At 39.5% G+C, this 27,934-nt stretch overlaps 2 protein-coding genes across 2 annotated transcripts; both read right to left on the bottom strand.

Annotated features, from left to right (window-relative positions):
• Positions 1-823: 823 nt before the first annotated feature.
• On the bottom strand, positions 824-14,100 carry LOC124134494. The gene is made up of 5 exons (XM_046499337.2): positions 13,950-14,100; positions 8,989-9,094; positions 6,664-6,813; positions 3,250-3,393; positions 824-1,357 (listed from the first exon to the last, which is right to left on the bottom strand). The coding sequence occupies exons 2-5, from the start codon at positions 9,086-9,088 to the stop codon at positions 1,248-1,250; spliced, it is 504 nt and encodes a 167-aa protein (XP_046355293.2). The 5' UTR covers positions 9,089-9,094; positions 13,950-14,100; the 3' UTR covers positions 824-1,247.
• Positions 14,101-20,293: 6,193 nt separating this feature from the next.
• Positions 20,294-24,033, bottom strand: LOC124134493. Its single transcript, XM_048381118.1, has 4 exons — positions 23,969-24,033; positions 22,510-22,591; positions 21,936-22,085; positions 20,294-21,276 (listed from the first exon to the last, which is right to left on the bottom strand). The coding sequence occupies exons 1-4, from the start codon at positions 23,990-23,992 to the stop codon at positions 21,101-21,103; spliced, it is 432 nt and encodes a 143-aa protein (XP_048237075.1). The 5' UTR covers positions 23,993-24,033; the 3' UTR covers positions 20,294-21,100.
• Positions 24,034-27,934: the final 3,901 nt, after the last annotated feature.

Genomic DNA, 27,934 nt, shown 5'->3' with positions numbered 1-27,934 from the left:
ACACGCTTCCGATGCCAAGAGGTGTACAGTAGCACAGTGGTTAGTCCGTTTGCTTGATGTGATGAAGGTCCGAGTTCTCATCCGTGACAAAAGGTGAAACCCTCTATTTGAATGTACACTACATGACACGGCTTCCCTTAGGGATTCCAGGGTGCCGTTGTACAAGCGATCTCAGCGCTAAGGTGATCGTAACTCCCATACCTTAACATTGACTTACGACAGCCGTAGTGCTAAGGTTTTGTACAAAGGCACCCTGGTTAGAAAATGCTCCCAGTGCTTTATGGTTGTCTTAAAATGGGGATCGGGTGGTTAAACTCTTTGACTTGGCCTACTGGCTGTCATCATGCATAGATGACGTGGATTATTACTCATGATGTCAGTCACTTGTTTTACGGACCGTTTCGATATGGGTGGAATGCTACTGACTTCTGCAAGGCTATTTACACAATATGGTTTAACGTTTAGCCTGCCCGCCTGTACAGATATATACAACACGATGATGTTTGTACCGCAACTTATCATAAACAATATTCACTCACTTTCTTATTGTGAACATACGATGGTTCATTGACAAGTGTTTCGTTGCCAACTGTTTATATGTAAAAGTACTTGGTAAGGTGGTGGGGGTTGACAATTGCAAGGCGTTGCCCGAAGACGTTGGTCCGGGTCAACACCTACACAATGCGTGTAGCCCATGTTAACCTGCTGGCGTTTAGCTGGAGTATTGTTAAAAGCGGCCAAAACTACACTCACCCATTCACTCACGTACTCTATACAGATTCTAACTGCAGATGAAGACTGGTTTCAATAAGAAACACTTGTAAACATTTTTTTCAATATTTACTTAAACAAGAAACAGTAGTTTGACACAATAGTTTCCCTCTCCTAACACAACTGTATAGAACTGGTGATAAGAGTACCTCCATTGTGTCTATGAGACGACAGTCAGACATCAGACATCAGACATCAGGAATCGATAGTTCGTGTGTTTCTTCTGACGAAATATGATGATGACTCTCAATACGATATATTTACGATTCTTAAATCCCCAAAGTGAAGTAGAACAAGTTGTTTACAACAAATATCAGAATGAAGTAGTACATAAAAAAGGTTTCGCGTAACTAGCAATATGCATCAGTCCTTGGAGTTGATTATCCGTCTATTGACATGGCACATGTTCCAAAAGCAATGTTTCATCGTTCCCACTAGAATGGGCGATATCTATCGACTGCAGCGAGGGGAGAGCATTAGAATGTACACTCCTCAGTGTGGCCCGCTCCTCTACAATGACACTTCATGATGCCCATGTGTACCTTCTCCATGGGCTGGCGACACTTTCCCAACACTTGGCATCCCTCTGTACCAACAAATACAGATCATGTATGATGGATGTCATTGTATTATTTGACCCAGAAATTAAAAGGGAAAGCTGATGCAAATGTAATCGAACGCAAAAACAGAGTCCCGATATTCGTGCTTGTTAAAGTGTGGATAAAGGAGTGAGTGAGTGAGTGAGTGAGTATGGTTTTACGCCGCTTTTAGCAATATCCCAGCAATATCACGGCGGGGGACACCAAAAATGGGCTTCACACATTGTACCCATGTCGGGAATCAAACCCGGGCCTTCTGCGTGACGAGCGAACGCTTTAACCACTAGGCTACCTGACCGCGCCTTGTGGATAAAGGAGCTTTGACAAGCATGAATATCTGGACTCGGTTATTTTGTATATTTAATACTTATATACCTGATGAAATAGTATGGTTATACAATAGGAAGAATGACCAATTTTCAAACTAAAGTGAGGGGAAAAGGCCAGTATTTCGACCAGGTCTTTGAAAGGCATTTAGAAGTGATACACTTAAGGGAGAGAATTTACGGATATCAACTTCTTTATTATGAGGAGAACAATGTTTCGGAGTACATGCTTACTTCTTCATCAGGTGAATGAATGTCATGAGACAGAGAGCATATATTTGTACATGTAAGGACAAAAACATTAATGAGATAACAAAAGGTGGAAACTGACAAGGAGTGGAAACTAACAGGGGAAGCCAACAGATGATTAGCGATGATAGGTGATTAGCAATAGACAATGGAAGCCGACACTTTACAGTAATTAGCACGGACGCCAGTACTTATCATTGATAGGTAATAGGCATTGGACAATGGGCAAACGGGAGGCCGGGGGTAATAAGCACTGATAGGTGAAAGAATGGACATAGCAATGCGCAAATGGAAGCCAGACAGATACTTATCATGTACATACATATGCTCTCTGCCTCATGGCATTCATTCACCTGATGAAGGAGTAAGCATATACTCCGAAACATTGTGTTCCTCATAATAAAGAAGCTGACATCCATAAATTCTCTTCCTTAAGTATTTCGCCTTATTTCGAGTATGAAATTTGAAATTAAAAGAACTGCTGTTAAATTTGACTATGTACATTTAACCATCAATCATTCCTGCAACTGTTCTCTGTGGTTGGGTAATTGTGTGTACAATGATTGGGAAATGGTTTCATGACGACAGGGGTAAGAAATGAATTTTCAACAATATGACCCCTACCAGGTTTGAAATAATAATTTGTGCCGACGCAGGATTTGTATTTGCAATATTGAATAAGTTCTTTTTTTAATTTCAATTTTTAAAATATTTTTTAAGATATTACACTTTCAAAATAGGTGTAATACGTCAGGTGTTTTGGTGCAAGGTGATTCTGAAAGATCTCCAAGTGGGGAATAAAAGCATGGTATCAGGTACAATACTTGCCTCAGTTTAAATCAGGTGGAAAGCTTTCAGTGATACGTGACTCTCTAACTTATAACGGAATGCTGATTACATATTGGCGCATACAGTAAACGACGTTTATAACGAACACGCTTATAACAAACTGACCGATATAACGAACTTTCTTTTTTGGTCGCGGCAATTTGCTGTATATATACTGTAAACATGCTTATTACGAACCACGGTTATAACGAACTAGAATTAGAGCTCCCTTTGAATTCGTTATATCCGTAGTTTACTGTATCTTATTCATGTTTAAGATTAAATGAGTAAACAGTTTAACAGTGCTGATAGAATACTCGTGTCAAAGTCTTCGTATGTCTGGTCTCTTATTATTGAGGTAATTATGCACTAGCACTATTGAACATTATCGTGTGGGTCAAGGTCAAAAGGTAAATATGGAGTTAAATCACTCACTCACTCACTCACCCACTCACTCACTCTCACTATCTACTTACTCTCTTCAAGAACCGTTATCTTCTCTTCAACTTTGACCTCATTTGACCCGACAACTGAAACATCGGCCAGTTCACAACTGAACTTGTTGTTACAGACGGAGGTGAATTGCCCCGCAGGTCGGCAGTGGGATTCGTCTTGACACCCTGTCACATAAATACATGCGTTCATTATTTTCATCTCAAAGTACTCACTTCAACTCGGTTCTCAGTTTTCTGTTCCTTTGTAAATCCTGTTTTAACATTATCATTTCTCAGTTGTGCATGGCTTTGAAAACAGTTCTTGAAACGGAACTTCTCACGTCAGTCACGCCGTTACTCGTTTTGTTACCAATTGAAACTCGTGCAAAGAATTGATTTTCACTTTGTGACGACGTTCATCCAATGTTTGGCCCTCACTTTATGAAGGTTGATCCTCCAATGATCTCTCACAAAGTGAGAGTCAATTCTTATGCTTACTTACTTACTTACTTACTTACTTACTTACTTACTTACTTACTTACTTACTTACTTACTTACTTACTTACTTACTTACTTACTTACTTACTTACTTACTTACTTACTTACTTACTTACTTACTTTGGAGATTTAACGTGCGCTTTCCGACTGATGCGTATTTCGCACACGGGCCCGGCCAGGCCATTTAATGTGTTGCCGAAAGGGGCGAAAGTGGTCTGTGCAACCCAAGAGGGGGGTTTAGGGGTTGCTTATATAGAATTTGGGAATTTTGAGATTTGGAATAGATGCCGATGGGGTTGGGGAGGAGAACTAAGGGAGCTGGGTATGGTGGGTGTTTGTTTGTTTATGTGATTTTGATTTGGTAGGTTATTGTGTTTTTAGATGCGTTTTATTAGTTCCGTTTTTATTAAGAATACGCCTAAGGCCTTGAAGTTTTCTAGTTTATTTTGTGGGTTTAGTATTGCTTCTAGAGTTAGAGCCTTGTTTAGATTGAGGGTGGTTTGTAATGCGGTTTGATGTGTTAGGTAATGTGTGCAGTGGATGAGTGCGTATGTTGTATGTCACTATTTTATACCTTGAGGCGGGAAGCGCTAGACCAACACGTGTGACGTCATGTTTATACTGACAGCCATACAACAACCAGCTGTATCGCGGAATAAAATAGTTCCTCAAAAGGAGAGGTGGCTCGAGCGTATGTATGCTCAACTTGCTTTACAGGAACATATGTTGTAATTTGTTGACCAGAAATGTATTCAAATACAACCATCATAGGGTGAGAAAGGTCTGTTAAGAACTGTCTCAGTAAGTTAGTAACAACGACAGCGCGTCGTAAAACATTTACCTCAAGTACTTGACTTCAAAATGGCTGACACGATAAACGTGACGGGAGAGATTTCCGAAGTTGTTAATGAACCTATGGCGGTTACGTGTTTGGGTTATCATTGATCAACTTGCGGATGATTAAAATGTGATTAAAGATGCCTCAAATAGACACTGAGGTAAATTCATAGATTGCTGTACATTGTCACTGTCAATCTAGACACGGGCCGAGTCAATACTGCGATAGTTGGGATGTGCATTTCGACGTTTCGTTCACGAGGATGGGTCGAAGCGAGGATATTGGTAAACGATCATGCATACACACTCTCTGGTGTTTCGCAATGTATGCTAAAAAGCAGAGTTCAAGATTTGAAGATTCAGAAACAACGATCCTGCATGTATTCCTGCTGAGGAATTCCCAAGGACTTCCCCAGGAATGTGGAAGTAGTCCGTCAGAGTTTAAGTCATTTTAAGAATACAGTCTCGTGAAAAACGCATGAACCGCAAATTGTGTCGTTCATATGCTCATGGACGTCAGTTTCGCGGTCATGTGACCGGCCTCTCTTTCAATGGAAAAGCCGTATATCGTGTAAACTTCAGATTAAAAATTTATCATAATTTATTATTTGGACCTTAATTAAAACAGTCATATGCTAGACAACCAATGTATGCTACGTTTGCTTAATATAATTATCACACTAGATTAAAACATGACCTCTAAACATGCCAGTTGCAACCGTAGAATGGACACATTCACCGATGACATCAATACCTAGGGTTCTTTTGCAACCCATTAAGAAGCATCGTTTCATGGAGAAAAGACCGTTACTAACACTGGTTCCATGACAGTACTCTGCCATAAATTATCACTCTGGTATCTCTGTGCGAGGGTTGATTGCTAAGCTCTGACACTGTTCCTCGCATGGAAGGAATTGCGTAAAAGTGAAATCTGTTGTTGTGGACATTACATGAATGAGTGAGTGAGTGAGTGAGTTGGGTTTAACGCCGCTTTTAACAGTATTCCAGTTATATCGCGGCGTGTCAGCTTAATGTGGGAGGAAAGCCCGAAGTGATGCAGGTCTTAGACGTTTACCACTTCGGTGAAACCCACGAGCACGGGTATGGTGCTGACAAACCTAGAAACATAATCGGGGCGAACCGGGATTCGAACCCACAATCACAGGTTTCTGGCGTGCCCAAGGGACGCAACTCAGCACAGCGGCGTTAAACCAAACTCACTCACTCACTCACTCACTCACTCACTCACTCACTCACTCACTCACTCACTCACTCACTCACTCACTCACTCACTCTAACCCATCTTTCCCTTATCTTTATCAGTTTTTGTCAATGCAATTAGTGTCCGTATAATATATAACAGGTCACTATCACCAGCTACCCATAGCTAGAGGTGGCCAATAGACACTGTCTTTGACAATGTTTGCCGTTTCCAGGAAATACATGAATGGTCATTCGGTCATTTTCAAGAGCTGGGTGACAGGGTAGAGTGCGAAGTATGACCTGCTGGAAGCGCCTATAAAAGTTCCTATAACACATTTAGTAGGATGACTGGAAAGGTTTACATATTGCACACCCGAAAGCCATTGATGATGGTGCAAGTTGGAACAATAAAAGGTCAAGGTCATTAACTGTGACATATTATAACACTGGCTAATTGTTTTTCTATGTCCAATTATTGCTGGGAAATAAAGGCTGTTTAAGGCTGAAGTCAGCAATATTGAAGCTATATGTGACCCGACGGCTTTTGAATATTCGATTCTGAAACAAGGAACACTTGTGCTTGAAAACGACGTAAGTAACGACGTGGGTCACAGTCACACGCAGTCACGCAAGGCACAGAGCCGGACAACCCGATTAATCTAATAGCATATTACGACCAACAAAAGGCGTTAGGAGCCTATTCGAACGCGAATCCGCATGGTGTAGAACTTAGGTACACGATATTCATAATATTGTAAACATTATGCCAGTACTGATGTATGTGAACTGTAAATGAAACTGCTGAGTCATCAGAATGTGACCTAATTTAATGTACTCACTGTTTTAAATATGCAGTGACGTAAAGGTTAGCCGTATATGACGTGTACAACTGTATGTCATTCTCATCATTGATCTTACCCGACTGAGCTACATCCACGACTACCTTGCCTGCCTCACATCTGTATTTGATGCACTCCCCCGAGTCGGGGTGTGTGAAGACATCTCCGACGGCGTGTTGGGAACTGCCCACGTGACAAGCGCCGTTTACAATTGTGTAGGGGATGGTGTCTGAAGATACAGAGAATAAGTTTTGACATGACAAGGATTTTTTGTAATTAATAAATATTATCACATAATAAAATATACGCCATTTTCATTAAAAACAAATCTGTTAGTCCGATACAGTGCCTGTCTGCTTAAAGATCTGACATCCATTAAAGGTCACGTCAGGTAACCCTGCGTGAACTTTGACCACAAAATCTAAATGAAGAATGCGTAGGTTCTGGAATCAATCAGATGTCAGCTTTCTAATACGAATTGGGTTCATTTGACTGTCGATCGTAGCAAAAGAAAACCAACACAGAACAAAACTTGTACCCTGGATAGTACACGGTGTAGATTCCATGGCGCTCAGAAACAAGAAAAGGTATAAAATAAAATGGCGAGGCTTTTTTAATTTGCATCCGGAACTCTCCAATTTTATTAGTTTTCGAGATTCAGAAATGAGTTGTGTTTATCTACAATTGTAAAGACACTCGTACCAGGAATTCAGAAGCCTCGATGCTGATTGGTTGATGCTAAAGTTCACCAGGGCCTACTTGCACAAAGCGATCTTAGCGCTCAGATGATCATAACTCCCATACTTTAACATAGGCTTACAATAGTCGTAGCGCTAAGATCGTTTTGTGCATGTGGGCCATGGTGTAACCCCCATTTGAGGTGTAGCAGATCTTCACATAATAAGTATCTCATCGGAATAAAAAATCTAACTGTACTGAAATTACCTTTAAGTAGCGTAAAAAGAAAATCTAACAGTTCAAATACTGTAAACACTATTCCAAACCCTTAGCTTAAAATGAAGAACACCCTTAACTTGGATGGCTGTGTAAAAGAGCATAAAATACGGTAACACAGTCAAGGCATTGATTTGCTTGAATGTCATGACACTCTCTTATATGGTATTTGATTGCTTGTGTTAGGTATTCCTTGTAACTTACGCACATGTGAATTTAGTCGGTTAGGCCGTTTTAGAAATAAAATGACCTGAGACAGAAAACATAAAGGTTGACACACATGTGCGCAGATGGGAACTGTGTCAGTCCTGGCTGAAAGTTGAACTATCGGTGTTAATATCGACCGAATCCCCATAATGTCTATGTCCGATTCCCGTTATTCTTTCTGTCCAAATCCCCGTACTGTTTGTGTCGGAATTCCCTTACTCTTTTGGTTCGATTCCCCGTACTCTCTGGGCTCAAATTCCCATGGTGCTAAGTTTCGAAAACTTTTTGTGTTGGAATTCCCATATTATTTGGGTCCGAACAGTTTGTGACGGAATCCCCGTATTGTTTGTGTGATTTTCGTTAACCCCGATATGTTTGCCCTCGTAGGTAATTCATCTTGTTATTACCTACGATTTCCCTAAATCTTGTTATTATCTACGAGGACAAACAGATCGGGGTTCATAAAAATCATATGTGCTCTAGGGTCATATCACGTCACGAGACAACAGTGTATTGTTTCCGTCATCCGGACGTCATTCGAATTTTATTGTATCGTTAAATCGGAATGACGTCACACTAGAAACGACGTCATACCTGAAGATTGTTGACGTCATTCGACAATTTGTGGTACCGCTGCTGCTGCGACTTGCTGTCCTTATAGGTAAACACTAACACTCGTCTCTGTATGTAGACATCTTCGTCGGTGATAAATAGAACATTATATTCGTGTTCCTGTATACTTTGTTTACGACATTCGTGCCTAAATTCCGTTATCAAATTCCTAAATACCGTAATTTAGCCACTCGTTTCGAAAACATAGTATGACATGACCACTCATATAATATCCTCTATATATTGCTGAACGTAACGCCCATGGTCCCTAGTATGGTGATCTCCCTTTAGTTACTGACGATCCCTAGCCCATTTTTATATTGTGTTGTTCACTGATACTTATGGCTTTTATATATTGTCAAACAGTTTTAAATCGAATCTGTGATATCCTAGTTATTGTACTGTCCTTCGTTGACAGCTTTTTATTTAGTATAAATCTATGTATTATTAATGTACTTCTCGTCACGATATGGCTGAAATAACGTTAAATCTTAACTCACTCACTCACTGAACGTAACGTACACCAGTTTCTCGTTCACTAAACTTTCACGTTGTTTCTGTCTGGAGCCCATCAAGCCAGTTTTAACTAATTTCCTACCACGGAGACTCTCAAAACAACTGCACGACTTACGGTCATGTGTTCCCGGAGCAGCAATACCGGGTCCCACATGGCTTTCAACAGCCGCCCAGATAAGGCAGGTGGCCGCTATGGACAGGTAGGTGCTGTACATGATTACCTGGAAAACAAACATGGCCATGTAGCCAAAATAGTTTTTCGTCGACCCAATAATACCCGACCTTGAAAAAAAGAAGAGGAACCTGGTGAAATATGATTGCCATGAATCATATCTTATTTTTCTGTTTCAGATTTCAAAAAATATTTCCGATTTTTAAGAAAACAAACCAATGAAAACACAAGGGACTGACAGATTGAAGATTATGGAACAATAAGGATACAATCTTTGTAAATGTATATGAAATAGTCCTGCCCCGAAACTATATCATATGATTATATATTTCATGAAACCTAAATTTAGATTATAAACAAAACAAGTCTAGCCAGCTCTATTCAGCATCAGACAAGAACAAATTAAAAGAGAAAAGTGTGTATGAATGACGATAAGTAAGTGTAGTAAATGCATCTGTAATCACACATTGACTGTATTAGTTTATCTTAAAATGACATTATTCATTTACCGGATTTAAAAAAAATTAGTTACCAAGTTTCGAAAATTAATTGGATCAAGATTCCCGACCTTCACTCGTAATTTTAATTCTCAAAATTGACATTTGCATTGACGTCTGTAGCTTCAAGAATCCCACAACTTAACCTGTTATAGTTCTTGAGTGTGCAACATGATATCATCTCGTCTCCGATCACTTATACAGAATTGGAAGAGCGTATTTTATCAAAGTGCGTATAATCCATAATTAAAACGACGTCCCTTCAACGACGGTACTTAAATACCAAATACAGCTCTGGATCCACGACTCCTTTTGGTGTGGTTTTCGTGTAACACTGACGGTTTATACAAATACCTTGTTTGATGTCCGCGATACGTCCACACAAGATGTTGTACCGATAGTTATGGCACTGGTGTCGAGTGCGAAATTGGAAAACAGCGAGTTGGACGTGTTAAGGTGATGAATTTGAGGCCTCCATCCTTTGGGTATCCACACATACAGCTTCCTTCAACCCCACTTTGAACAATATGTCAGTTAATGCAGGACGTTTACATGTACCCGCTGATGAAATACACTGGAATGCTGCTGACAAACCATGGTTCCTCCAGTGTACGGGGCTGACTCAATAATTTGATTAATTATATCTGCAACAGCACAGTTTCAGTGCAACAGAGCTGCGTTGTAACTGACTCTTTAAAGTTGCCAAGAAAACAAATCGTGGAAAGCGTGTAACGTTGATAAAATAACAGCCGTTGAAAATAGCCGTCGCGACTCATGTACGACAACGGCTTCTGTACGACGCGAGTGGTGGTGAGCTTCAGTTTTGTTTGTGTTTAGTTTGTTTATATAAAGTCTGCCACATCGTTAGTTACATCACCAGTGTTGAATGGGTTCATTCGCGTAACGCCAACTTTCAGAAAAAAATGATTCGCGTCACGCCGACCAGCGGTTTTTCTTTGATGATATGTGCGTGTTATGTTAACACACGAGGTTGTTACAAGCACGCAATGAATGGTGTTTTTGAATGGTGTTCAGGACACATTCTAACAGTAGAAACATAACAGACTTATGATAAATTTTTGTGTCGTTTATTCCACACATTATATTGTATCAAAAACTGCGACATGATCAGGCAACAGTTGATACATTTCAATTTTGGTACAACGAACAGAACATGATTTACATGAACATTTTATTAACTTGATAAGAATGGCAGATGCAACATCGGCATAGTGGATGATGTCGATTTCTTGCCTCCCCAACCTCATCTTCAAATCGGCGATCTTGATCTTGCTGAGTATTTCATCTTCTTGGGATGTCTTTTCTGTCCTGCTTCGTACTCACCTCTGTGAATTTCTGATGAGTTCTGCTCTTTGGGAAGGAAGGTAATCATCTCGAAAATGTTGGGATGTGCCTTTCCCGCGATCTTCTTGTACATGGCCCATCGATGTTGAAGTGGTTCCAGTGGTGGATGTGGAGATCGTCCTCGATCCATTGGCTGGTCATGTAGTCGGCAAGTCTTTGACATCTTTGATCGTCTGGAATGCGCTCCATTTATATATACATATGTATATGACACGTGAACACAGTTCATATCTTAATCAGCTGAGATGTTCAATCATTTTCTTCTCAAATGTGAGATGTTCAATCATTTTCTTCTCACAAGTGTTCACCTGAACCCGAATTCTGTCCTACCATAAAGATAATCCGGATTAAAAGTTAAAATCACACGCACTAATTTCATTGTTCTCTTAATCCCCAGTTAACAACCCAACTGCAATTTTTCGCGTTTTGCCGACCTTAATTTTGACCCCAAATGTCTAATGGTCGGCGTAACGCGAAGACACCGTTGCATGATTAACGCTTCCCTAGTATTTCGAAAGTTGTATTCAACAAGGGACGCTCCATAACTTCCCATTACAAGATTTTGAATATGTATGTAGTTCGACATTGTTCCACATTGTCCGGCGAGATTCATCAGTCGCAGCTTTAACACTTTTCCAGTACACTATAATACAACACGTTCTACAAGGTTGGAATATTGAGTCAATAAATGTGACAATTTCTCTCATTTCGTCATCCAAATCTAACAGACCTAAAGAACATTCCAATGCAATGTTGTCAATACGAAATTCAGTCTCAATGAGAATACATTCACACTATTCAGTAACACAATTTCTAATCGATCGGTGTTAAAGAGCACGGTGACATTTCATTGTAAATAAAGTTAATTGGATAAACGGATGTTGATGAGAAGACACACCCAATGCATCAAGTAACGGTGTATAGATTATGGGGATTCACAATAGACAAATAACAGTTCTTCAATGTTATGGCAAGTAGTTCCGGAAAGTAGCTATAATAAGAAGATTTATTTCAAGTCTCTCGCAACAATAAACTATTAACTTCCACTTATTGACGGTTTATGAGTTGAGCTATTGATGCAGGATTGATTGAATTCTCACATTTGACATCTTTGAGATGGAATCAATTTGGAATATTTCGCGGTTGACATGGCGAGGTGACATGACCAAGTACGTCATGTCAAAGGCCAATATATTGAAGCTATTATTCATACTACAATTGTTAAAGTAAATTCTCTTTTGTCAATGACGAATTGATTATTTAGAGAATTCCAGGCTGTATTAGTTATTACGTCCTGAGGAGGTTGTTTGGCTCAAGCGAGATCATGGCACGTGGGCATATTCTGATGGACAGAGGTAAGGAAAGAACGGAAAGGGGAGTGTGTTCGCCCTGTACTGTAATGAAATTGAAATAGGTAATACAGTGAACGCTCATGACATTTTAGTTATTGTGAGTGTCATTCATCACCACTCGCACCTTTCAGTAACCTGCAAGAAGTCTCGCCCTCCTATCGATGAATGTTATGTGCGAAAGTACGACAAAGCAATCAGACCTCGCGTATGACTTCAAGTACTTCAGGCAAAAAATCCCTCAGGAATACTTTTTGAACTTACATATTGTCTTGCATGTAAAACCATTACCCGACATACTACGGTGGCCCATAAGGGACATGGAGTCTGTTTTTCAATATGTTGATATTTCACTTACTTTTATCGTAACCTTTTGCAAATTAACACGATTTGTCTTATAAATATGTGATAAATCATGTGTAAATTGAAGATATCGAATCGCTGAAAAGTGAAACGAAAATGTCAAAAACTAAAATGAAAATGTCAAAAACAAAAGCGAAAATGTCAAAAACTAAAATGAAAATACAGAAAACGGAATATTATCACCGCTATGGAAATAGTTTTTTGTGGTTTCATTTTAGTTTTGGCATTTTCGTTTTGGTTTTTGACATTTCCATTTTAGTTTTTGACATTTTCGCTTCACATTTCAGCGACTCAATAGCTACTTGAAAGTACATTTTCCATGTTTTCGGTTGTTTTTATACATGATTTATCACATTTTTATATGACAAATTGTGTTAATATGCAAAAGGTTACGATAAAAGTAAGTCTCCATGTCCCTTATGTCCCTTATGGGCCACCGTAACATACAGCCTAATGTGTTTAAACATGCTGTATAATACCGGAAATCCCGATGTGTTTTAAGTATCATCTGGAAATATGTATGGGGAAAATATACGTGAATTATTACGCAACGAGTTGAAAATTCTTTTAGCTATGCTCGTTTGTGCAAAGACGGAACCCAGCTGCAAAAAATGGCCACTAGAGGGGCACGAGTCGCTATTCGGCTGATCCCGGAATAACACCAGTTGGTCACGAATGTGTGAGAGTCAGACTACTACTTCAAGAGACTGTCGGATAAGCACACGCAGTGCATAAAGAGTGTCAGATAAAAGTATACTTCAAGTCAGTCAAATGGACTCACACAATCAAAGAGTCAGATATGGCCGCCTCCACGGTCTAGTGGTAGAGCGTCTGCCCGGGGAGCGGAAGCCCCGGGGTTCGATCCCCGGCCGCGTCTTACCAAAAGACGTTAAAAGGTGGTACTTGTTGTTACCCTGTCTGGCACTCGACATAAAGGGGTTAAAACAAGGACTGGTCGGCTCGGAGTCACTATACTGTGTCTGAGTGGTGTATTCATGTAACTGCGGCATGGTATCTCAGTGTGCTGGCATTATAAATCGGCATCAGTCCGGACTAATACAAGAAGCCACACACACACACACGTGCATTTAGGTCGCTATGTAAGACGCGACGTTAATCCCAATTTCACCACCTCACCAAAGAGTCAGATAAGTCACTACTGTGAGACGCTGACAGAAACACACAAACTAACGTGTCAGAGGAACTAGTACCCAAAGACAGTCAAACAGAACCTCAAATCGATACTAGTAAGCACACAGACCTGTACTCAGACACAAGCAATGAGAGTTAGATCCACAGACCCTCAGACACACACTCTAGTTCAGCTTACCTGTTCAGGAAACGGAACACTTTTCTCCGACGTCTCCTCTCGACGCAATAAGTGAAGCAATGAAAGTGTACTCCCAAACCGTTACATTTATACGTAATCAATTCTGCTGGATAACTCAACACAAAGCCTTTGCAGGTGTTACTGTGGGCGAACACTCCTTAAATATCTGACCTCACCCAGAGCGTAAGTCATTAAATGATTTTGTCGTATACAAGGTGGCGGTGATAAACGGCATATAATTGGCATCCTATGCCATATGGCGCCATTACGGCATTTATGTGTTCTTGAGCTTTATCAAAACTTAGTTGTGTGTGTCATCGATTAATAAAATTAACCGACCAAAGGTGGAATGGGTTTGTTTACTCAACCTCTCTGTACTTTGACTTTGGGGGAAACAGTATTTCTGTTGACGCTACTGTCAGAGGTCCTCATATCACATTAACGTAACATTTATCAAGAGTCGAGGAGCTGAATGAACTTTTAGCGATTATTGACTTGCCCCGATCTGGACCTAGTTTTTCCATACTACAGCTCATGTTCAAATTTTAAAGAATTTAGGTGAACTTACTACTGGTGTGCATCATGGACATACATATTGCATCTGTGGTTGGGGTCACGTGTGTGAAGATGTTTTCAATTACACATTTACCTTCTCTTTTCACATACGAGAGATAGGGGATAGAGAGAGGGGAGTTGAGAGAGAGTGGAGGGATGGAGGGAGAAAGGGAGAGAAAGAGATTGAGAGAGAGCGGGAGAGAGAGAGAGGAGGGGTGAGAGAGAGAGAGAGGGGACATTACTTGACCGACATTAGTGATGACCTCCATGATCTCATACCTCATTCACTGCCATACAGTTTACAGGAGAGAATGAATTATGGTTTTAGGCCAGGTCAGGCGAACCAGTGGTTGATACCATGAGCAGCAATACACGCAATCTGTACACAATCGGTAACACATCGAGATCACCCTGGCCTAAACATGGGGCACATTGGGGCTTCTTGGGACTCATTCTAACCGCAAATTCACCGCGATAATGTCATTATTACACTTTTATAGGAATTACACTGTCATTTGAGAATGTTTATGAATTGTAACGTTACTTGGACTGTCCTATTCGCTTGATATTACGAATACAATGCTACTCTAAAACACAAAGAGCGAGTTATTTCCTTTAGAACCTGGAAATGATTAACTAAATACATCAGCAAATGGGTACCCGGTAGGAGGTGATGTGACTGTTTATTTCTCGCGCCTGACAAGCAGCTTTTGCTGTATTTTCCCCAGGGAGCTGAGAGTGAAAATCGAGTGCACGATAATCTACTATTAGCGCTTGGAGCATTGTGAAGACAGTTTGTTCTTCGGCGACATAAACGCGATTGTGTGGTTGTGATAAGAAACATGAATGCTGTGGAACCCGCTTATCCGGACCCCAGATCGCCGAAACCCCCCCCCCCTACCGGACAATATTCATGTGAAATGAAATAAATACCACTAAAAATGCTTCTTGTGACGAAATTAATTTTATTAATCTCTTTAACTAAGAAAACTTTAAATTTCGAAAACAAGTGCGATCCCAAAGTTCTTCCCATTTTTTATGGCGATTGATTGCCTGGTAGATGACACAATGTATTGCCGATCCCAGATCATTACAGATAGAACTGCAACAATTGAGATCCATTTTAGGAGCCGAATCTCAATACAACAGTATCCGTTGGCTGATATATGGGTCACATATAAAGACAGGCTCTGACGCTGATGAATTGATCGCACGTCAATCGTTTATCTGCTGTGTGTCTACATTACTCAATGGGCCGTGAAATAGTCGTATTAATTCACAATCATGAACATATGTCGCCACACAACAATATAAATATGACCATAACGACCCGCCCCTTGCTATTCAATACATTCCACACAAACACGTGGGCTGGCGCGTCTTGTTTGCCTGTTTGTTGTTTAACGCCGCACTCGGCAATATTCCAGCTATATGACGACGGTTTGTAAATAATCGAGTCTGGACCAGACAATCCAGTGATTAAATATCATGAGCATCGATCCACGCAATTCGGATCGCTGACATGCATCAACCAAGTCAGCGAGCCTGACCACCCAATCCGTTAGTCGCCTCTTACAACAAGCATAGTCACATTTTACGGCGAGCATGGGTTGCTGAAGACCTATTCTACCCCGGATCTTCAGGGGTTAAGATGTTAATGATTCTATCCAGTAATTAAAACTGACCGTGTTTTTTTCTATATTTAGTGCTGTCTTTTTCAACATGATGACTTATGCTGAATGTGACACACTGGGGGTGGTGTGTTCAGCTTCCCGTGCTCGGAAGAGGAGCTGGCTAAGCTTGTCATTTGTTTTGTTTTTATTGTTGCTCTAAGGCCAAACTGTGCACACACGTACATGTAATAGTTTTTGAATATTTAGTGATTTTGTTAGAACAATACAACATTACTATAGAAGTCTATGGGTAAACATTTGGTTGTGTGTAACCTGTAGCCTGTGCCGTTAACATTTTCCGAAGAAGAATCGGTCATAAAATGTAAATTTTGGAAAGACAGACGAATTAAGAAAACAACAGATAGGGGCGGTTATTTTGAAATATAATTACAACTGGTTCGACTCATTGATAATTTCAGCCAATGGGACCAAACAGTACTGTTAGTTCCTCCATTTGCCATTTTGTATTGAGTTCAGCGATACGGTCAAAGTGAAAGTCGTTTTCGCACCGGCCAAGATCGCGGCCTCCGAAACTCGGTCCATGGCCAGTTGCCTTTGGTCAAGTCGCGAAAACGTACCCCAGTTAATATATGTACTAACACTGGTCAGCCAAAATTAAACAGGGTTATGCCTTGGTCAACGCGGGTCCATCAAGGTCGTCCAGGGTATTGAAATCGAAAGCTGAAATTGTGCACGAGCTGTGCCTGGCCCCACACATATCCTGTGTATTATAATGGTGGCAGTGTGTACCGCATATAGATCCGTTGTACCATTTATTTTGTACGCTATTAATAATTCATTTATTGATATACGTATTGATATTACTAAATCGAGTTTTACATTTAATGTTATATCTTGATAGATAAGTGTCACAATTTCGTAGACATTTAATGATAATTAGGATTGATTCGTGACAATGAATGATGTGGCAAATACACGACATTTTGAAATGCACGCAATTTGGAGAATTTCATTCCAAGGTACAAGACTGTCTATAATACTTTTTTAGAATTATTCGTTCGTCATCAAGAGGCTCTTTTTTTCATATCACGGATGAATTAGTGAATAACAAGTTCTTTACGGGATTATACTAACGTCATGAATTGTTAATCAAACGTGCTCATTCCAACCACCGCCTCGACTGTCTTTTGGTAGAGCGTCTGCCCGGAGAGCAGACGGTCCTAGGTTCGATCCCCGGCCGCGTCATACCAAAACTACCTTCTTGTTACCCTGTCTGGCGCTCGGCGTTAAAGGGTTAAGCAAGAACTGGTCGGCTCGGTGTCAGTATACTGTGTCAGAATGGGATTTTCATGTTAAACTGCGGCATGGTATCTCAGTGGGCTGGCACTATAAAGTAAACACACACACACGCACACACGCACGCACGCACGCACACACAAACACACACGCGTGCGTGCGCACAAACGTGCATGCATGTCGCTATATAAGTGCAATCATCTTCGACGCGTTGTTAACCCCATTTCGCCTGACTGCTCTTTCCAAGAAAGGTGTGGAAGTAGAAATTAATTCGCTCAAACTTAGCCTGTGGGAGAACACGTGCACAATGCATGACCGTTAAACGAAAGTAGAGAACACCCGCAGTCTGTACACAGGGAAATACGCTAGTTGGGGTGAAATGTATAATGAAAGCAGTCGTACAAAGCGTCCCCTTGTATTTGCATAGTGTGTTTAGCTGTTTGCGATGCTCGATTCATACATACATATAGTTTAATCGTATGTGAGTACATGAGTTTCACACTCTAAATCTTCCAGACAGCCACAGTCTTGCTTTTTTAAGGTCACGTAGCACAGTCCTGTTTTTTTAAGGTCACGTAACACCGTGATAGGATTCTGTGACGGTGGGGGACGTTCCTGAGGACATCAGTTGAAAGCGGCACCTGCTTAATTGAAATTACACAAGGCCAAATTAGCTGAGTATAACAATTGACAATAGTTACTAAAGGGAAGCTAATTTGATAAATCTGTGTCCGGAATAATAACGACGGACAGTGAACTTTAATACCGAATACGCGTGGTGATTTTTTATAACTTAGATGTAGTTGTTATGTAAACCATTTAGTAAAGTTTAAGCTTTAAGGTCCCACGGAAATGATCATTGCGTTATGTTTTATCAACTTATTTTTAATATTTACCACTATGTTTTACTGGTGAGATAGTGACACGTTCATTGTATGACGTATCAGTATGATCAAAAAGTGTTTAATAGACAGACAGACAAACAGAATATTATATCTTATTTGTTTGTTCATTCATTCATTCATTCATTCATTCATTCATTCATTCATTCATTCATTTATTTATTTATTTATTTATTTATTTATTTATTAATTTATTTATTTATTTATTTATTTATTTATTTATTTATTGTTCCATCTCATTTACAACATGATAACATTAAAATAACAAATTTGAATTAAACTACACAGGAGGTTCCTTATGGAATTATGAGATACTGTAGTAACATGTAATACGCAACCTATATACAAATACTAATATAACATTAGTGATCCAACATGTTTCTCCGTCGTTTTAGAATATAAAAGCAGACATCGGCTAGCTATTATGGTAGATATTCACTAGACATTAAAAAGCATAGCAGTTCTAATTGTGTTATATTTTGTAAAAGAACTATTAAAACAACATAAGCAAGAAGACCCCCACACCTACACTTACGCAACCCTACAAACACACACAAACACGCACGCACACACGCATGAACGCACACGCAGGCACGCGCAGGCACGCACGCACGCATACACTCAGGCACACACACACGCTTAGGTACATAGACACCAAACTTTCAATGTTCCTAATCTTTTGTTATTAAAAAATAAATTCACTTTATACATGTTAGTTGTCATATAATAATATTTATGAATTAGTTGTTTTCTCTCTTATTCAAATGAAGGACACATATACAAATAGTAGAAATTCATCACCTAAATAATGTCATATAATTAGCAGAGTTGGCATTTTCAGTTAATGGTGTCTTCCTATGTGGGAGTGAATTTAATGAAATATGCCTCCTTTCGTCTTTTGTTTGTTGCTGACTTGGCAAATATTGCGCCATGAAATCATTACGAGTGTCTGTCACTCCCAGTTTTCGCAGTACATTCCTGCACGCAAAACTTTCCAATTTTACAGTTTACAGGTAGTCACTGATGAGTACGTCCCTGGGTATGCGCGAATTAACAGATAAGAGAAGTACGAGTTGCGAGGATTAGGAAAAGCTCGAATTACGAGATACACGGATTACGTGCATCACCAGGTACAGACTACAGATCGAGATTGTCCTTTGGGTTCATGCAAATTGTAAATAACACTGTCACCGTGAACAACTATTTTGGCAGCCATGGACAGCAAACGGAAGGTAGTCAGGATCGACATTTTCAAGTAACTAAAGTCCTGTTATTTAATTAGGTTTGTTGGAGAAATATATTCGTTCAGCGTTTTTGTCACTTTTTCTACAACCTGTCACCCCCACAATGGGAGATGTCATCTTGATTTCCAAGAAATGACTTGTTGAGCTCATTTCCAAGTAATGTCTTGGTTGACTCCAAGAAGTGCAAATATGCATCATATTTCGATGAAATTAAAGCATTTATCTTTGGAGGGTTATTCGCAACTTCTTTTTGAAAACTATGCGTTTTGAAAGATTAACTCGTCAATACTATTATTATTTTAACCTGGAACTTTAGTATTATTGGGTGCATTTACAACTACCTGTGACCCCTTTTCAGGGTCTTCTAAGATGCTAGACTTTTGAACCCATGTTTCATTACGCATTCCAAGAGAGCAGAGTTTTCAAAGCGCTCTTGCCGTCATGGTAGTGTGAGTAAGATGGCTTTTACGCCGCTTTCCGTCATGGTAGAATGGAGATTAACCTACAGTGCTCGGTTCCAAAATAAAATAAGAGGAAGCTGCCCTACAGTAAGAATACATAAAATTGCAGAACACAGTAGGATTAAATCTAAACACCTCGATAACCATCGAGAGCGCCTCGAGCGGAAGTGACGACCACCAAGTTTGGTTAACACTCGATGTAGAACTGCAGGTAATCCAACAGAATCATAAATGACAAAATGCATCAAGAGATATTACTGGTTATCTTTATTTCAGGTGCAGCAGATTCTTCTCAGGTGTGTTGAGAACTATAGTGACCACTTCATCGAGAGCAGTGAGGGTCGTGAGCGCAAGGGTCAACCACCGAGAAGCTAGCAGTCAAAAGGTCACCCTCCTCGTTAACCTAGTTGGCCATAAACCGAAGGGTCGACCAGCAAGTTGGGTTCACATGTGATGTCGGTGGAGCTGGCACACACACACGTCCCTGCAGACGTCGGTATTTCAGTGTCGAGAGAGTAGCAGCCTCCACGCACGTAGCATTGATCTGTAACAGACCAAGGTCGATCATTAAGAACAAACTGTGTCCTTCATAGAACCACACGACACTGTATAACTGGAAATAATGACATCATGAGGTGGTGTCACTCAAGGATAAACTTTTGTATTGAACGTTTCTTCTGCAGAAACATGTTTTACACAAGGTCAATTCTGTCTTCTAATAATCATGCAGTTAAAAGGTCACTGCACTACAGAAAGCGTTATTTATATGTTTTAAAGGGGGAGATGCTCTGAGATTCATCAGCAATGTTTAGCCTGTGTTTAGACGTATAAATTTGTTGCTTGTGTGAAACTGATTCAGTGCATCTGTGTACGAAAGGTAACCAGTAACTGTTAGACTGTGAGATATACATTAACGTTTAGAGTTAGCCGAAACGACTAATATCAAACTTGCTGGCCTTTAAAAGAACATCTACTAATTGTCAATAACTTTCACAATTGAAAGTTTTCTGTTCCTCAGCGCCTCGATTAGCCAGCATTGAACTCCAGTGAACAGTTTCTTCATCTAGGACATAAACGTGACGAGTATAATACAGTACCTGTTCCAACAAGTGCGACAGTCTGTGTGACGATAACCTGTTGATCATTCCTCTTCGTCTGACCGGCTACAGCACAGGTGTACGTGTTACAGCCGGAAGTGAACTCTCCAGAGTTGCAGGTGTCGCCATCTTGGCATGCTGAAAAACAAATCGTAGACTTAGCTAGATCAACAAAGCTAAACTGACCACAAGTTCTAAAACAATGATTTTCAACCGGACGTACGATCCTTTGAAAACTATTGCACTTAGCAAACTCAATAAAATCAGATCTTAGTTCTCGCTACCGCTAAGCAAAGATCTGAGGACATTACGGGTCACGTCAGACCGACCTTTCGCAGACTTTGACCGGCCAATGGAATGACTGACTGCTTTACAGTAATAGTTTCAAATTGGCGACTACACTTCAAAACAGTTTTTGACAAATTCTCGATTAAAACTTTAAAACCTGTACAAATCAACATTCTGAAATAGCGAATAGATGGCCTAGACTGTATGGATTTAGTCATAAAGCCCGTTACTGTCGTTCGGAAAACCATTTTCGGTTGCATAATTAGAAAACGTATTCTTACTGTTACTTTCCTGATCTGGTAAGAAACACTCTGATTGGTCGTATGAAAGGTCCTTCTGACGTGAATCGTAATTAGATGTCCTAAAACCCATTGTTAGTGGAAGCGAAAATTAAGGTTTGATTTTAGTGAGAATGTGCAGCTTGAGATTTCAAAAGATTGGCGTAATCAGTTAAGAATGGGTCTGTGTTAACAACACAGGTGTTCAGGTGACACTGAGTCAGCACTTACATGAGGATCCTGTCACCAGGCGGACCTTTCTTTTTCGGCACCTGTAGGTGATGCAGGGGCCGGATCCTGTGACGGTGAAGGTTTCATCCTCCTTTCTCGGAACTCCATCTACGATACAGCCGTCCTCTGTCTTCTCGTACTCGAGGGTAACTGTGAACAGACCGATATAAGGAAAATCCACTTTTAGTCAAAGGGTGTGTGAGTGAATGAACGATTCCTTTTATTCCTTGTACAAGACATCCGTTCGGTATAAAGAAGTAACAAGTACTAATAACTTCGGTCAACAATGGGATAGGAATAAGCAATCTAAATTAGGAAAAAAGTAATTGAAATCCAGTTTTGGGAAACAGGAAGCATTAGAATGTAAAATATCCCGTCTTCTGTTGAATAGTGTTTATTGAAATGGCAGTGGAGGAGTGACGTCACGGTATTAATCACATCCTGCTCATGCTTTTTTAAGCTTTAGAAGAGGTCAAGGCTGACGGATATATCTCCTTGATTCTTTAATAGGTGTGTCGTCAGATAATTAGTGAACCTGTGTGTTGTATCTGTGTTGTATGTGATAACCACGTACATGTAGTCACCCCGGGGGTGACAGCAGACCCCAGGGCTGCCAGGGAGAGAACCAACAGCAAAGTGATAGCTGACATTTTGAGCTGCAATATAAGTAATACAGGTCAGATACACCAGAAGGTAACATTCAAATGACGTATAGTGTTGTAATGGCTAACATTTTTACCTGAATACAGGTCAGATATACCAGAAAAAAACATAATGTAAATAACAGAATTACATGAATAGGAAGGCCCTGTTCTTATAGTGACAGCGAACCTTCAAGGTATTGTCATCCTACAAGATGTATGCAAGCATATTTGTACTTGGAAACAGGTTATCTACACTGCTCTATATATATACATCTCTCGCAGCATACACAAGACCTACATGTCCATAACACCTATATGTCCATAACACCTATATGTCCATAACACCTACATGTCCATACAATCTGCATGTCCTTACGTTAACATACCATTTTCTACCTAAAGCATATATATCCAATCTTTTCCCTTGGTATATATACCGCATATATGCTTTAAGTGTACATGTCACTTATGTATCTTAAATATACCTCTTTGACATTTTGAGCTGCAATATAAGTAATACAGGTCAGATACACCAGAAGGTAACATTCAAATGACGTATAGTGTTGTAATGGCTAACATTTTGACCTGAATACAGGTCAGATATACCAGAAAATAACATAATGTAAATAACAGAATTACATGAATAGGAAGGCCCTGTTCTGTGACAGCGAACGTTCAAGGTATTGTCATCCTACAAGATGTATGCAAGCATATTTGTACTTGGTAACAGGTTATCTACACTGCTCTCTCTCTATATATATACATCTCTCGCAGCATACACAAGACCTACATGTCCATAACACCTATATGTCCATAACACCTACATGTCCATACAACCTGCATGTCCTTACGTTAACATACCATTTTCTACCTAAAGCATATATATCCAATCTTTTCCCTTGGTATATATACCGCATATATGCTTTAAGTGTACATGTCACTTATGTATCTTAAATATACCTCTTTGACTTAAGTTTGTTTGTGTGTTGTTTTACGCCGCACTCGGCAATATTTCAGCTATATAATGGCAGCATGTAAAACAATAGGGTCTGGACCAGGCACTCCAGTAATCGGCATTGTGCACAATATCCACGCCGTCAGAATGACACGCAATCAACCATCGAGCCTGGTGAATTCGGTAGCCTCTTACGACCAGCAGAAGTTGCTGCGGAGCTTGTTTAACCCGGGAAAACCACGGGACTTTGACCAAAGAATACATAACACCTGTACGAGTGGCGTATGTATCTTCTACGTCTGAAATACACGTATCATCTCTAGGTCTGAAGTAATCTATCATCTACATGCCCTTAGAATACACAACATAAATACATATGAAGCAGACCAGTTAACTAGTCGTTTTCTCGACTAAAACATAAGAGTATGACTTACCAATTCCTGTCTTTCTGAAAACATGGATCCGATGCCCGATGCCTGCAGGTGATAAGGTCTAGCTTATATACTTGTAAGAACAATCCAATTAAGCTAATTAAAACCTACATATTAAATATCAAATCACAACAACATCATTAACACAGACAATGGAAGCAATTGGAATTAGGGGAGTACACAATAACATTCAGCCAACTGTATTGATAGCTCATATTATAATGGTGATTTAACATGCGATAGTATCGTTAATAAACAAATGGACCTCCATAAATGGATGCATTAAATTCGTATTCCTTAGAATATATTCATGATAACTGTTGTTAATCAATCTCAGGTTACTGATAGTTCAAGGTTACATGTTCCAAAATACACATATTGGTATCTTGGCAGCTTGGTTTGACGGTGGGTAAAATTGAAGAGTCTAATCCTTACATGTACTCACTGTATGAAACGTGATTAATATACACCAGCTTTATAACAAGATGATATTATTTACATGTCAAGATGTACTTGTATCAATGGTTACATGTTTTCTTTTTCTTTTATTGGAGTGAGTGAGTGCGTTGGGTTTAACGCCGCTTTTAACAGTATTCCAGTTACATCGCGGCTTTTCTTGAAGCGTAGGTTTGCGTTGTTAGGGGAAAACGTACCAGGTACTGTGTTACCATGGCAAACAATCTGATATTTAGTATAAAGGGGAGGATCATTGAATCAAGTCACATGTTTGGGATGCAGGGACAGGTGACGGCCGGGATAAAATGGATGATGGAGATACAGTGACGGCAAGAGAACAACCAACATAGAGATAATGGTGATACAGTGACGGCAGGAGATCAACTACCATAGGCATGATTGACATACAGTGACTGCCAGAGAACAATCAGTATAGGGGGATGGGGGGTGGAGATACAGTGACTGTCATAGAACAACCACCATAGGTAGGATGGAGATACAGTGACTGCAAAGAACAATCAACATAGGGATGATGGACACACAGTGACTGCCAGAGAACAATCAACATAGGAATGATTGACATACAATGACGGCAAGAGAATAACCAACATAGGGATGATGGACACACAGTGACTGCCAGAGAACAACCAACATAGAGGTCATCTGTCCTTGCAACAGCTCCACTTTCAGTGTCTGAAGACGCGAGTCTAAGTCTCTGTATACTCTCCTGGAACAAACACCAACGTCGTAGATTACTCATGAGGCGTAAGGTTGTGTCGTCTTAAAAAAATTCGTGGTTGTGAGGGGATGAATTTCGAACAAATGCACCAACTGTGCTAATTTTCCCAAGACCGTTAGACAAGACACACTTCCAGTGAGTTGCAGTCTGTCGGCGGTTGTTCAGGCGATACCTGAAGCCTCCAAAGAAGACGTGCTGACCTCCAGCCTGAGAAGTGATGAACTCAACTTTCTGTAACGCAGCCATCATAACACTGTCACCAAAGTTTCACACACACATTTTGTACTAATTCAGGTTTTTTAGAATAAAATACTCCTTGAAATAAAGTTATAGGTTAACAATGTGAGTAAAAGTGTGAATAGGATTAACTAATAAAAACAAACAAAGTAGATAAGTAAGTGTTTGATCTCTGAGTTAATGTGAGAATAACTTTGAATAAATTTGAGTTAACTGAGAAGGCATTGAAACTTAATAAAGTATTTTGTTAACCAATCAAAACAAACAAAGAAACATTGTCATGTCTCACATTAACCTTGAAATTATTTTGTGTCTGAAAGGCCGTGGGGCCGATGTTGTTTTTTAATCTACTCATACCACATGTATGTAAAGAAACATCTTATTCTAAACTGTGAAATTGTAGACAATTTCATTTATAAAGCAACATCTTCCTTTTCTCTCGCTGTTACATTGTGGACCTTTCCATTTTTCACCAGGTAAGATAGCATTTCACTACTCTCAGTCTGCCTACACTAATTACTAATTTATACTCAGTCTGCCTACAAAAAAAGTGTAGGCAGCGTGAGAAGTTACCTTCCAGACAGCCACAGTCTTGTTTTTGTTAGGTCACGTAGCACAGTCTTGTTTTTTAAGGTCACGTGACAGCGTGATAGAATGCTGTGACGGTGGGGGACGTTCCTAAGGACATCAGATTGGAAGCGGCACCTGCTTAATTGAAATTACACAAGGCCAAATTAGCTGAGTATAACAATTGACAAAAGTTACTTAAGGGAAGCTAATCGGATACATCTGTGTTCGGATTATTAACGACAGACAGTGAACTTTAATTCCGAACACGCGTGGTGACTTTTATAAGTTAGATGCATGTTGTTATGTAAACCATATATAGTAAAGTATAATCTTAAAGGTCCCACGGAAATGATCATTTCGTTACGTTTTATCAACTTATTTTTAATATTTTCCACTATGTTTTACTGGTAAGACAGTGACACGTTCATTGTATGACGTATCAGTATGATCCAAAAGACAGACAAATAAAATATTATATCTTGTTTATTTATTCATTTATTCATTTATTTGTTTGTTTGTTTGTTTGTTTATTTATTTTTTTATATTCATTCATTCATTCATTCATTCATTCATTCATTCATTCATTCATTCATTCATTCATTCATGAGATTCCTTATGGAATTATGAGATACTGTAGTAACATGTAACACGCAACCTATATACAAATATTAGTATAACATTAGTGATCAAACATGTTTCTCCGTCGTTGTAGAATATAAAAGCAGACATTGGCTAGCTATTATGGCAGATATTCGCTAGACATTAAAAATCATAGCAGTTCTTATTGTGCAATATTTTGTAAAAGAACTATTAAAATAACATAAACAAGAATACCCCGACACCTACACTTACGCAACCCTACAAACACACACAAACACTCAGGCAGGCACACACGCACGAACGCACGCACGCACACACAAATACACTCAGGCACACACACACACCCACACCCACACCCACACCCACACCCACCCACACCCACCCACACACACACACACACACACACACACACACACACACACACACACACACACACACACACACACACACACACACACACACACACTTAGGTACACCAAACTTTCAATGTTCCTAATCTTTTGTTATTAAAAAATAAATTCACTTTATACATATTAGTTGTCATATAATAATATTTATAACCAGCAACCACAATGGTTCGACAAGAGCTGCCACAGTGCTAAAAAGAACAAATATAAAACGTTAAACCGTTTTTGAAAAACCAATAATACTGAAAATTATGCAGAATATATATGTTTAAAGAATCAGTTTAGTAGTTTTTGCAAACAGAAGAAAAAGGACTTCGAGAATAAGATTATGGAGGATATTTCTAAAGCAGCACAATACAAAGATTGTAAACTATTCTGGAAACTAATTAAGAAACTGTGTGGATCTTACCAACAATGAAGGCAAGAAATATCAGGAGAAGAATGGCTGACCTATTTTAAGAGACTTTGAAATCCAGAGATAGAATCGGATGGAGCGTTTAACGAATATGTCAAGAATTACATTCTAGATCATAATTTTGCTAATTGCGAGAAATGTGCACAGTGTGATGACTTCATAGGAGGTGTAATAACTGAAGAAGAAATTAAACATGCATTGAACAAATTGAAAACTCGGAAATCTCCAGGAATTGATGGTCTCCCACCAGAAATATTTAAAGAATTTTGTAATATCATAATGCCTTATTTATTAATACTATTTAATGAAGTATTAAAGAACGGATATTTTCCACAGGCTTGGAATAATAGGCTTATTCCCACTCTCTTTAAGCAAGGAAGTAGAACTGACCCAAGTTATTATAGAGGTATCACCCTCCTAAATATTATGGGGAAAATCTTTACATCAGTAATTAATAAGACTTACTTCTTGGTTTGAAGTTCAAAATTGCATATCCGAATCACAGTTTGGTTTTAGAGAGGGTCATTCCCCTATTGATAATATAT

Source organism: Haliotis rufescens, unplaced genomic scaffold (assembly GCF_023055435.1).
Source record: "Haliotis rufescens isolate VD_foot unplaced genomic scaffold, xgHalRufe1.0.p SCAF_35, whole genome shotgun sequence".
Classification (NCBI taxonomy): domain Eukaryota; kingdom Metazoa; phylum Mollusca; class Gastropoda; order Lepetellida; family Haliotidae; genus Haliotis; species Haliotis rufescens.
The sequence above is the reverse complement of the archived record's forward strand: the minus strand, read 5'-3'. Positions and strand labels throughout refer to the sequence as shown.

Coding starts and splice junctions, on each gene's coding strand:
- LOC124134494 (XM_046499337.2), bottom strand. CDS start 9,088: ATGTACAGCACCTACCTGTCCATAGCGGCCACCTGCCTTATCTGGGCG. Junction 3,394..6,663: donor CGTGGATGTAGCTCAGTCGG/GTAAGATCAATG, acceptor TTTATGTGACAG/GGTGTCAAGACGAATCCCAC. Junction 1,358..3,249: donor GATAACGGTTCTTGAAGAGA/GTAAGTAGATAG, acceptor TTGTTGGTACAG/AGGGATGCCAAGTGTTGGGA.
- LOC124134493 (XM_048381118.1), bottom strand. CDS start 23,992: ATGTTTTCAGAAAGACAGGAATTG. Junction 22,086..22,509: donor CACCCCCGGGGTGACTACAT/GTACGTGGTTAT, acceptor GTCTGTTCACAG/TTACCCTCGAGTACGAGAAG. Junction 21,277..21,935: donor CCTGGTGACAGGATCCTCAT/GTAAGTGCTGAC, acceptor TTTGTTTTTCAG/CATGCCAAGATGGCGACACC.